Source organism: Ahaetulla prasina, chromosome 4, assembly GCF_028640845.1.
Source record: "Ahaetulla prasina isolate Xishuangbanna chromosome 4, ASM2864084v1, whole genome shotgun sequence".
Lineage (NCBI taxonomy): Eukaryota > Metazoa > Chordata > Lepidosauria > Squamata > Colubridae > Ahaetulla > Ahaetulla prasina.
In genome coordinates, this window is record NC_080542.1 from 76,884,308 (window position 1) to 76,896,900 (window position 12,593).

Genomic DNA, 12,593 nt, shown 5'->3' on the forward strand with positions numbered 1-12,593 from the left:
TCAAAAAGGGAGACCCTAGCCTAGTTGAAAATTACAGACCAATCTCTTTATGTTGCGTCACCTGCAAAGTCATGGAATCAATCATTAACCAATCTATCACCCTCCACCTAGAGATAAACAATCTACTTTCTATCAAACAATTTGGTTTCAGAAAAAAATTATCCTGTAATCTACAACTACTACATTGCAAAAACATATGGATTATATATCTCGATCAAGGCAAAGCAATAGTCGCAATTTACATAGACTTCTATAAAGCTTTTGATTCTGTGGTACACAACAAATTACTTCTAAAACTAAATTCCTATGGCATTTCTGGACTCCTAATAAATGGATGACTGCCTTCCAGTCAAACAGACAACAAGTAGTCAAAATAGGAAGCACTCTATCAAATCCTGTACATGTTAATAATGGTGTTCCCCAAGGCAATGTTTTAGGTCCAACACTCATCATACTTTACATAAATGACCGTTGCGATCATATTTAAAGCAATTGTGTTCTCTTCACTGATGATGTTAAACTATTCAAAACCACAGACAATGCAACTACTCTTCAAAAAGATCTTGACTATGGGGCAGATTGATCTAACAAGTGGCAACTTCAAATCTCAACAAACAAATGCTGTCTTGCATATTGGCAAAAAAAATCAAAACATAAAATACAAATTAGATGAACATGACCTTATAGATGACCCTCACTCTTTCAAGGACCTTGGAGTACTCATTTCTAAAGATCTAAGTGCCAGAGCCTGCTGTAACATTGCCAAAAAGATACTAAGAGTTGTTAACCTAATCTTGTGTAGCTTCTTCTCTGGTAATATTGTACAACTAACTAGAGCAAAACATTGGCTAGACCAATTCTTGAATACAGCTCATCTGTCTGGAACCCGCACTGCATATCAGACATAAATACAATTGAGAGAGTCCAGAGATATTTCACAAGAAGAGTCCTCCACTCCTCTGTTCGCAATAAAATACCTTATGCCACCAGACTCCAAATTTTGGCCTTAGACAACGTAGAACTATGCAGACTTCAGTCTGACCTAAGCATAGTACATAAAATTATCTATCACAATGTCCTACCTGTCAATTACTACTTCAACTTCAACCACAACAATACACGAACAAATAATAGAAACTAACTCAAGGTAAACCGCTCCGAACTTGATTGCAGGAAATATGACTTCAGTAACACAGGGATCAGTGCCTGGAATGCACTACCTGACTGTAGTTTCTTCCCCAAACCCACAAAACTTTAAGCTTAAACTATACTGTTGACCTCACCCCATTTCTAAGAGGTCTGTAAGGGGCATGCATAAGTGCACCTGCGTGCCTATCGTCCTTGTCCTAATATTCCTTTCTACTTATTCTTTTCATGTATCCAAGTTATGTTTATACGTTTACCTGTTATCTTATATATGATTGACAAAAATAAAAAAATTAAAAAAATTAAAAAAATCTACATACAACTTTTTTCAAAATCTGCCTCAGTGGACATAGATGATTTTTTTGCTATGTTTTTTTTTTTAGAAAAAAGATAATTGCTGTCTTCTCTAACTTTGCAGTTTCCAACCATCCATTTAATTAAACAAAACTGCATGATCTTTGAACAGTTGTTTTAAAGAAATTCCTTAACAGAAATAGCCTTATTTGTTATATTTCTTTGATAATGTCTTATGCACTACTACCAGAGCTGTTAACAAGCTGTAAACAAGCAGGATATTAGAATATTAAGTAAGAAAAGCCTTTCTTATAGGAAACTAATATAAAATTTCCAGATGAGTTTTCTTGTACAAGCCTTCTTCCTTGCTCAGAAAATTTAAAGGAGAGTCAGATGATGTCACCTCCAGCTTGTAAACTTCCAGGATAGTATTTTCCTATCATTGCTTTTACTTTTTTTTCCTTCTCACTGAAAATCCATTAAAAGGAAAGAGACAGAGAATGGAATGGAATGGAATGGAATGGACAGACAGGCAATAGATGTATAGTACTTCTTCCTGGGAATATTAGAAGCTGTTAGTTTGAAAGCATATGAACAGTAATGTATCTTGAGCTATTGTTGTTTGCACACTGTGATGTACCAGTACCACTGCCCTAACCTTTTTGAGAGTGAAAGTATTAACAAACAATTGCTACTATCAGCTCCATTGTTTATGTAAGCAGTATGAAATTTCAGAAGAAATGGAGTAGCCTTCATAACCAATAAAAGAGTAGGAAAAGCAAAACTGGGATACAATCCGCAAAATGACAGAATGATCTCAGTTCGAATCCAAGGCAAACCATTCAATATCACAGTAGTCCAAGTCTATGCCCCAACCACTGGTGCTGGAGAAGATTAAATTGACCGGTTCTATGAAGCCCTACAGCACATGATAGAATTAACACCAAAAAACGATGTCCTTATCATCATGGGAGATTGGAATGCTAAACTAGGAAGCCAAAAGATAACCGGAATAACAGGCAAGTATGGCCTTGGAGTACAAAATGAAGCAAGGCACAGGCTGATAGAATTCTGTCAAGATAATACGATGGTCATAGCAAAAACTCTTTTCCAACAACCTAAGAGATGACTCTATACATGGACATCACCAGATGGTCAACACAGAAATCAGACTGACTATGTGCTCTGCAGCCAAAGATGGAGAAGCTCTATACAGTTGGTAAAAACAAGACCAGGAGCTGACTGTGGCTCAGATCATGAGCTGCTTCTTGCAAAATTTAGGCTTAAACTAAAGAAAGTAGGGAAAAGCACCAGGCCACTCAGGTATGAACTAAATCATATCCCTGATGAATATACAGTAGAGGTGACAAATAGATTTAAGGAATTAGATCTGATAGACAGAGTGCCTGATGAACTATGGACGGAGGTTCGCAACACTGTACAAGAGGTAGCAACTAAAACTATTCCAAAGAAAAAGAAATGCAAGAGAAAGATACACTAGTTGAATGCAGAATTCCAGAGAATAGCTAGAAGAGATAAGAATGCATTCTTAAATGAACAGTGCAAAGAAATAGAAGAAAACAATAGAATAGGGAGGACCAGAGATCTATTCAAGAAAATTGGAGATATGAAGGGAACGTTTCATCAAAGATGGGCATGATAAAGGGCAGGGACCACCATAGGCAGGAGAGATTAAGAAGAGGTGGCAAAATTACACAGAAGAACTATAGAAGAATGAACTTAACATTCCTGATAACCACGATGGGGTGGTTACTAACCTTGAGCCAGACATCCTAGAATGTGAAGTCAAATGGGGCTTAGGAAATCTGAGCAACAACAAAGCTAGTCGAGGAGACAGTATTCCAGCTGAGCTATTCAAATCTTAAAAGATGACGCAGTAAAAGTGCTACACCTAATTTGCCAGCAAATTTGGAAAACTCAACAATGGCCACAGGATTGGAAAAGGTCAGTTTACAATCCAATTCCAAAGAAAGGCAATGCCAAAGACTGTTCAAATTATTGCCATTGCACTCATTTCACATGCTAGTAAGATTATGCTTAAAATCCTACAAGCTAGGCTCCAGCAGTATGTGGATTGAGAACTACCAGAAGTACAAGCAGGATTTCGAAGAGGCAGAGGAACTAGAGATCAAATTGCCAACATACGCTGGATCATGGAGAAAGCTAGGGAGCTCCAGAAAAACGTCTACTTCTGCTTCATTGACTATGCGAAAGCCTTTGATTGTGTGGATCACAACAAATTATGGCAAGTTCTTAAAGAGATGGGAGTACCAGACCATCTTATCTGTCTCTTTAGAAACCTGTATGCGGGTCAAAAAGCAACAGTGAGAACTGGACATGGAACCACTGATCAGTTCAACATTGGAAAAGGAGTCCAGCAAGGCTGTATACTATCACCCTGCCTATTTAACTTATATGCAGAACACATCATGAGAAAGGCGGGGCTAGATGAATCAAAAATTGGAATTAAGATTGCCGGAAGAAATATTAACAACCTCAGATATGCAGATGATACCACTCTAATGGCAGAAAGCGAAGAGGAACTAAAGAGTCTCTTGATGCGGGTGAAGGAGGAGAGTGCAAAAGTTGGCTTGAAACTCAACATTAAGAAAACTAAAATCATGGCATCCGGCCCTCTCCATTCCTGGCAGATAGATGGTGAAGAAATGGAGGTAGTGACAGATTTTATTTTCCTGAGCTCCAAGATCACCGCAGATGGGGACTGCAGCCAAGAAATTAAAAGACGCTTGCTCCTGGGGAGGAAAGCTATGGCAAATCTAGACAGCGTATTAAAAAGCAGAGACATCACCCTGCCAACAAAAGTGTGTATAGTCAAAGCTATGGTTTTCCCAGTTGCAATGTATGGCTGTGAAGGTTGGACCATAAGAAAGGCTGAGCGCCAAAGAATTGAGGCCTTTGAACTCCGGTGTTGAAAAAGACTCCTGTGAGTCCCTTGGACTGCAAGGCAAACAAACAAGTCAGTCCTAGGGGAGATCAACCCTGACTGCTCTTTAGAAGGCCAGAAAGAAGGACTCACTGGAGAAGAGCCTAATGCTGGGAAAGATTGAGGGCAAAAGAAGAATGGGATGACAGAAAACGAGGTGGCTGGATGGAGTCACTGAAGCAGTAAGCATGAGTTTAAATAGACTCCAGAGGATGGTAGAGGACAGGAAGGCCTGGAGAAACGTTGTCCATGGGGTCGCGATGGGTCGCAACTAACAACAACAAGAAATGTTGTTGCTTTTGGAATTCAGTCTGAAAATGTAATTATGGATATAGCGCTTAGGGGAATTTTGTTTCTTCTAAAGCCAAGCAGGGGACAGCAAGTACTGTAAAAGAAACAAGATAAAGAGCACTCACCTTAGAAGAACTACATTGTTTGACATAAAGGCACCAATTGTCACATCTAGAAAAAAAGTGTATAGCATTTAGAACAAGCATGATTCTGGTCTCCACAAATTCAAATGAACAAAAGCAATCTAATGTTTATCAGGATCTTCTCCTGAAATATAATTTTCCAGGACAATACATTCCTGAACATTCTCCTTATATTAATATGTAAAATATATTTTCATTATAAAGTGCCCCCATCAAATTGACTCAGGTCAAGAAAGGAATAAAGACCATCTAAATAATGTTTGGTGATTGAGTTTATCATAATTTAATTCAACATCCAGTTACAGAATTGATCCTAGGAGACCAAGTTCCATGATTTGTGAATATACAATTACGCTTCTCTTTTTAAAGTTCATGTCACTTACATTCCTTGATTTCTACTACTGGGTTCAGATCTGTTTCAAACTTAGTGTAGTCCAACCAACTTCCCCCCTTAGCCCTAAATTATTGAAAACATGTTTATTGTATCAAGTAAGCACATTTTAATGCAAAAGATGCAAATGAAAGAAAATAAAGTATATGAATCCTTGGCTCTTTACTCCCTCCATGAATTTTATAAATTTATTTACATTAAACTGACTGTCATTGCCTACCTGGATAACCATTTCCATCCATATCAACTTCTCCAGAAATGGATTGGCCAAACATCTGCAACCATGGATTTAACTTCCTTCCAGATATCCTCTGCAACAAACGATTCAGAATTTAAAAACATAATATTTATGTTTTATATACTTGATAAGATTCACTGCAAATTTATCTATGGAATTGAGCTGATTGGTTGTGAACCATGTATTATCTCCAAGTTATACAAATGACAAAGATGCAAAGATACACAGGCATGTATATGTGTTTATATACTGATATCAATGCCATCATACATATTTTATTTATTCGTTTAATGTATATTTTGCCCATCTCAATGCCAAGAAATTCTGATAGCTTACAACATTATAAAGCAAAAATATTAAAGCATTAAAACATTCAATATTAAAAATCAACAAAAGTTAGTTAAGTTAGGAACCAGCATACAAATGGACTGGAGCTAGGATCTCCATTAACAATCTCTCCATTAACCACATCAATGTGTCCCTCAGAACGGCAGGCCAACTGATAAGACCAGGCTTTGAAGCTATCCCGAAAGTGCTATTTCACAAGGTTATTGGATTTTTTTCCTTGAAAATAATTCACTTCTTGACCAATGATGTCAAAATGCAAAATTTTCTACTCTCAACTAAGGCATCACAACTGTATCTAATGCACTAATACTAAGCGTCCTTTGTTTGAGAAGTAATAGATTTTTTCTTTTTTTCAGAGAAGACATATACTAGCTGCATTATATTGCATAAATTAGAAAAGAATGAGGGCATATCCCATTGAACAATTTGTAGGCTCTTCTTCCCCATTTGTTCAATGGTGATGATTCACAGTTTACCATTAGTTCCATAACATTATAATTAATGGGCAGGTTTATACAAATTCCAGTTATGTTGAAAAACAACAGTAGTGTCTTGCTACAGGGATGAAAAAAAATAAGGACAATTCATATATCTTTAAATTTAAACATACAGTAACTATCTTTGCAAGGAAGTCATTAGGTCTCTGACTCTTATTCTATTGATCCAAAAGTTGCAATGCAGATGTTCAGGTGTAACCAGCTTCTGCTCATCCACAAAACAAATCTAAGAAACCTTACTGGAGAACATGGTCCATTCTATAGGAGATCAATATTTCTTTGTAAGAGATGAGAATGCAACATTTTGCATTTTTGTTTTAGTGTATCTATTTTCTACTGGCAAAATGGAACTCTAAGTAAAAAGGACACTAGCCCTTCCCATTGTCAGATGGGAGAAATGGGGGAGGGGAAACTGCAGCTATAAAACAGGAAGAAGGAGCTTATAAATCTTCTGTTGCAAAAAAAATTATAAAGAAAATGTTGCCACTTTTGAAAATGAAGGCAACAGAAAGCAGCTGGACTCCTCAAATTACATTTACACAAGAGAATGTGGCTTGGATTTTGCAGGAGGTCCCCATTGGTGTGGTAAGAATAGAGCTATATAATACATATCCCACAGACATCTGCAGGCTATTAGGATATAAAGGTTGGAGAATAATTCTACACAGCTTGGAAAGCTGCAAATAAAAGCAAAAACTGAGCTTGACAGTATTTATTTAATAGAGACCCTTATCTGCCAGCTTCTTATAGTATTTCAAGTATGCCAAGGAGATTTTGCTGTATCATTTGCTATATCATTTGCTTTGTAAAATTTTATCACAGCATCTGTAACTAAATGCCTTTTTCATCATAATACACAAAAGTTGTGTATTGTGTGTGTGTGTGTGTGTTTGTGTGTGTGTGAGAGGGAGGGAGGGAGGGAGGGAGGGAGGGAGGGAGGAAGGAAGGAAGGAAGGAAGGAAGGAAGGAAGGAAGGAAGGAAGGAAGGAAGGAAGGAAAAAGGGAAAGAAAGGAGAATGTTTTACAAAATCCACAGCATATGGACGATTTAGCAACCAGGCCCAAAACCTTTCACCCCAAGGTTACTGGTTCAAATAGATGCCAGGTAGGCAGACCTTACAAATTAAACATCTAAAAGTGTTTTATGGATTTGTGAGGCAAATAAATGGCTGACCTGCAGCCCTGGTCCATGAAAACATGAGAAAGCAATATAATACAACATCAGAAGCCTGAAGCAAAAAAGAGAGAAAGAACAAAATGAGATCAAAGACAAAAATGAAAAATTATGGGCAAGAACTTTTTCTAAAAACCCAAAAGATTCAGGGGTTATTTTAACTGTTGGCCAATATTAATCTCCCTTTTTATAAAACTCTAATATTGCCGTAAATGTGAAAAAAAGCAAACACTATTTCTCTCCTACATGCGATTATCCTCAGCCAAACTAATATTACGCATCTGAATCAGTTCTGATATTTCCAATCTCCTCCCCATGGACAGAAATAATTGACCATGCATCACAAATTATCACTTTCACAAACTATCATAAAAAGGAATTTAGCATATGTTATTGTGTTTCAAAGGAGAGTTAATGCATTCTAAAATAGTCAGCAAACAGCAGAACTAATCATCTGCAGACTTCTCAAATGATCTCAGAGGCAATCACTAACCTCTGACTTAGCATCCCCCATAAATCCCCACCCAGCAACCAAGAAAAATATTTAGATCAATATTTTAAACAGCTGGATAAAAAAAAGTCTTTTTTTCCCCCATAAGCCCTTTCAAAAGCAAAAATGCAACACTAACCAGCTTGGGGCAAAAATATCATATTGTGATCTAGTAACAGATATTCTGAAAAATCAGTATTTATTAAAAGAAGCAAAATTGGTTTTGACTTCCACTATTACAGCCAAGAATCTAAGATGAAATCAATAGAAAAACTTTCTAGAAAGGGATAAAGAAAATAGTGGAATAGATATTAAATCAAGTTGTTGTTTTCCTTATTTTAGCCCATAAAATCTTGTTATGGCATGTTTATTTATGTTTAGTTATTTATAACTCACCTTTATTACTTTTACTAATAACTCAAGGTGGCGAACATATCTAACACACCTTCCTCCTCCAATTTTCCCCACAACAAACATATGAGGTGGGTTGGATTGAGAAAAAGTGATTAGATCTAAGTCACCCAGCTGACTTTCATGGTAAGGCGGGACTTGAATTCATAGTCTCCAACTTTCTAGATTGATGCCAAGGACTTGAAGATAAAGCATGAGATTTTAAGATGAAATAAAATATATATATATAGTTATATCCCTTTTCTTTTCTCTCTCTCTCTCTCTCTCTCTCTTTTTTTATTTTGGGCTTGGGAGTTTGAATATTTTTTTTTTGCTTTTGTTTCTGCATAATGAAGAAAAATCATTAATTAATCATTTTTTAATTCTACTGGATAAATCTTGAAATTAAAGCTTGAAATAACAGTTTAACTTATTATTTGTATGTAAAAAAGATGCTGAGACTCTAGAAAGAGTGCAGAGAAGAGCAACAAGATGATTAGGGGACTGGAGGCTAAAACATATGAAGAACGGTTGCAAAAACTCGGTATGCCTAGTTTAATGAAAAGAAGGACTAGGGGAGACATGATAGCAGTGTTCCAATATCTCAGGGGTTGCCACAAAGAAGAAGGAGTCGGGCTGTTCTCCAAAGCACCTGAGGGTAGAACAAGAAGCAATGGGTGGAAACTGATCAAAGAAGCAACTTAGAACTAAGGAGAAATTTCCTGACACTTAGAACAATTAATAAGTGGGACGACTTGCCTGCAGAAGTTGTGAATACTCCAACACTGGAAAAAAAATTTTTTATATATACATACATATGTGGTCAATATTTTCAATGACTTTCTCGTGTTGGGAGTATCAAAAGGGGAGAAACTGTTACACCACTATGTAGTGTCAATGTCAATGGCAGATTACTGACAACTGCCCCACAAGTACATACTTAATTTAAAGCCCTATTTCACATTTTATTGTAGGAGAAGGACTCGCAATGTCAAGTGAGAGATGAAAAGAGGGATCAGAGGAGAATCACTGCTGTGGCTATAAGTGAACAAAGTCCAACATCCCCCCTTGACTGCTGATGACCCTTATCTAACTCTAACCAGGTTCTGACCATTCTTTCATAATATTCCTATGCATAAGCTTTTATAGGATTGCCAACATGATTGCCAACATCCACAGATATGGCACAAGAAAAAGAATAGGCTTTTAGCAATAGCTCTGTTAAATCATGTGTGAACCTGATCTTTTAAGAAATAGGCCACTTCCTAACTTTTAGATCTGTCCTAATTTAGTACTTACCATGGAATATCGAGGAATGATGCCCCCAATGTATCCATGATAAATATATACTGCTCCTGCATAGTCGTCTTCTTTAGGAGCACCAATGGCAACATCTACAAAAGACCAAACAATATAAGAAGTAAAGGTGAATTCTTCTAGTTTTGAAGGTGAATTTCTTCAGCCTACCTTCTTCAACACAAAGATAGGAGCAACTGGCTTAGTGGCAATGTAATTTCCAGGATATTACTTCATTTCATAAACACTGGATTTCTAAAGTTAAACAAACCCTCAGATTTGAATTTGAATAAAAAACATGTGTTTAGTTTCTCTAAATAATACCAATTATGCACAGAATACTTATCCATATTGGCTTGCTTGCAACACAGATCTTAGGTAATGGTAGATAAATCTATGAATTGCATAGAGAACATAATTCCCTGCCACATAGCATAATCTCTGACAAATAGTTTTCAAAATGTCTTCAAAACATTATGATAATGCAAATTAAGTTGGATAATTAAGCATCTCCAGTCGCAGTGGCGATTCTGCCAGTGAGGGGGGTGTGTGACAATGGGATTCAACATACAATCTAAATGTTTGTTTTTTCGTTGTTTTATTTTATCTAGGCAACATACAATTATATCATTTAAGCTAGTTCAGATTGTATTTATTAACACATTACAAAGTTGGCTGAAAATCACAACTGGAAATTTTAATCAATAGAAAAAAACTACCTTTAATTTAACTAGCAGGAGCCAATTTTAGTTGCATGTGTTAAGGCAGATACAGAGTTAAATATAAATTATTTCTAAACTAGTTTTTTTTCATGGTCCCTGTTTTTTTTTTCCTATTCAGTTCCCATTATAAGAACTGCCCAATCATTTAATCCAATTCAGCTTGAAGTTGCTTATTTCCTCTCTTTACTATTGTTTGTCCCTTTTAGATCATACAGACCATTAGGAAAAATCAATTTCTTTCAAAACTTTGAGATACAGTATTGAAAGAAATTAATTTATTTCCAACACCAGAGATTTAAGAAAGGAACCCTTGCTTTCCTATTTTACTTATACATACATGAGGCCCCTGGACATGCTTAGACAACAAATACTACTCTTAAGCCAAAAATACACCCCCAGTGCACTTTTCTCTTCATTATACCAACAAATTATATACATACAATTATGATAGTTCAATATTATTATATGTACCCTGTAAATACCAGATCTGTCTTGCTAAAGCAAGAAAGAACAAGATCTGATGCAAAAGAAAATATACTGACCTGGAAATCCATCATCATCAATGTCCCCAAGGGATGCCATGCTTTCCCCGAAGTGTGCATTGTAGGCATTATTGCCATCCAGAACACGTTGCTCTTCCATAACTCCCTAGAAAACAGGAAATAGGCCAGGCTAAGAAAAATAGAGGCTAGTGTTGAAAGATGCATGACCTCTGGTGCTGGAGGAGTCTCATATATATGTCATTCAGGAAACACCTGGAACATATCTGGGATAAGATTCCTGAACTTCTGACCATATGCTTCAATCAGTGCAACTACTCAAATATTATAGAAAGGAGATCAGTGTAAATTTAAAAAGTACTCAATTATTCTTGAAAATGGAATCATTGGACTGAATATCACTGCAAAGACCAATACATGGCAAATCTAATTTCTCAAAATCCGAAACACAGAAAAATCTCATAAATGTCAAAACCTCCATATGCAAAAAGCTAAATAGCTAGCAAAGTATAATGTTTCTATTCTGTTCAAATGAACAGCTGGAAGGAAATTTTAGGAAACAACATATTCAGCAAAATCTCCCATAATCACTGGAGCTGGGACAGATAAATCAGTTCAATTAGTTTTAAAATAACTGAATTAAACATGTTGATTCATCAACAGCAGAAAAATGTATTTTTTTTTGTTTACCCTCCAGTGAACCATACTGATGTCACAACTCTATTGTTTTAGAAGAAGTATTCCCATTTCTGTATAGCAAAACAGGGAAATCTTCTGTAGTATTAACAGGTATGCAACTATGTAAGAATATAGTTAATCAAGATTTCTTAAACAATGAAAGCTTTGAAAACAGACTACCCTTTTTAGTACACCAAAGCATGTAAACACCAACTGGCAGATCCTTCAGAGATAAAATATGAACAATATTGTATATTTGGCAAAGCCTCAGATGCCAAAATACTTAGCATCACAAAAACCAAGCAAAACACAAATCCCAAGAAATAATCCAGTGGATTCATTTAATAGAAGAGAGATTTGACTGAACAGTCGTGAAATTTATGATTTGCCAGAGGAAGTCTGGAAGGCCATCTATTGGTAGTTGTAAATTTCCTGTAAAACAAGGGGTTGAACTAAATGACTTTTGTAATCCCCTTCAATTCTTTGATTCTATATATAATAAATGAGACATATAGGTTTTGGAGACGTGTTCCACTAATCTAAATTTTCCAAACCATGGATTTCTAATATAAACTTCTACCATGGTTACATGTATGTTTCACTAATTTGTAGTATAGGTGCCATTTATGATGGGCAATTTCCCATGGTCTCAATTTGGAACAGAGTATAGAAAATTAAGTCAGTAAATAGCTGTCCCATTCTAAATCTGAAAATTCCTGTCATCAGGTATAACAATGGGTTTAAACATTAAACATATCCAATCTTGAAATTCCCCATTCCCACTGAGAATCTATCGTGTCCCACTCCTCCGCTGACGGCCGGGTCAGGGAAATCCGAATCAGGCGTGCCTCTGCAGCTCTGCCAAAGTCCTAGCAAAGTCCTCAAGATATGTTTAGACTTTGCCTGACTCAGAGAATGCCAGAAAGCAGGTCCTTTATATAGGCCATGGGGTGTGGCTCCATGACTCAGCACTTATCCAGGCCTGCCCCTCCCTTCCTTCTGTTGCCTCCGTCTATCAAGTCTTCTGACG

At 36.5% G+C, this 12,593-nt stretch overlaps 1 protein-coding gene across 15 annotated transcripts in view; it reads right to left on the reverse strand.

The window, feature by feature from the left end:
- ITGA9 (integrin subunit alpha 9) overlaps positions 1-12,593 on the reverse strand; it is a 762,385-nt gene that overhangs the window by 607,537 nt on the left and 142,255 nt on the right. For all 15 annotated transcript variants that reach the window (XM_058183141.1, XM_058183147.1, XM_058183148.1 and 12 more), the window contains 4 exons: positions 10,928-11,033; positions 9,667-9,761; positions 5,451-5,541; positions 4,822-4,867 (listed from right to left, as the gene is read on the reverse strand). In XM_058183141.1, coding sequence (XP_058039124.1) covers positions 4,822-4,867; positions 5,451-5,541; positions 9,667-9,761; positions 10,928-11,033 — 338 coding nt within the window. The remainder of the gene's footprint in view (positions 1-4,821; positions 4,868-5,450; positions 5,542-9,666; positions 9,762-10,927; positions 11,034-12,593) is intronic.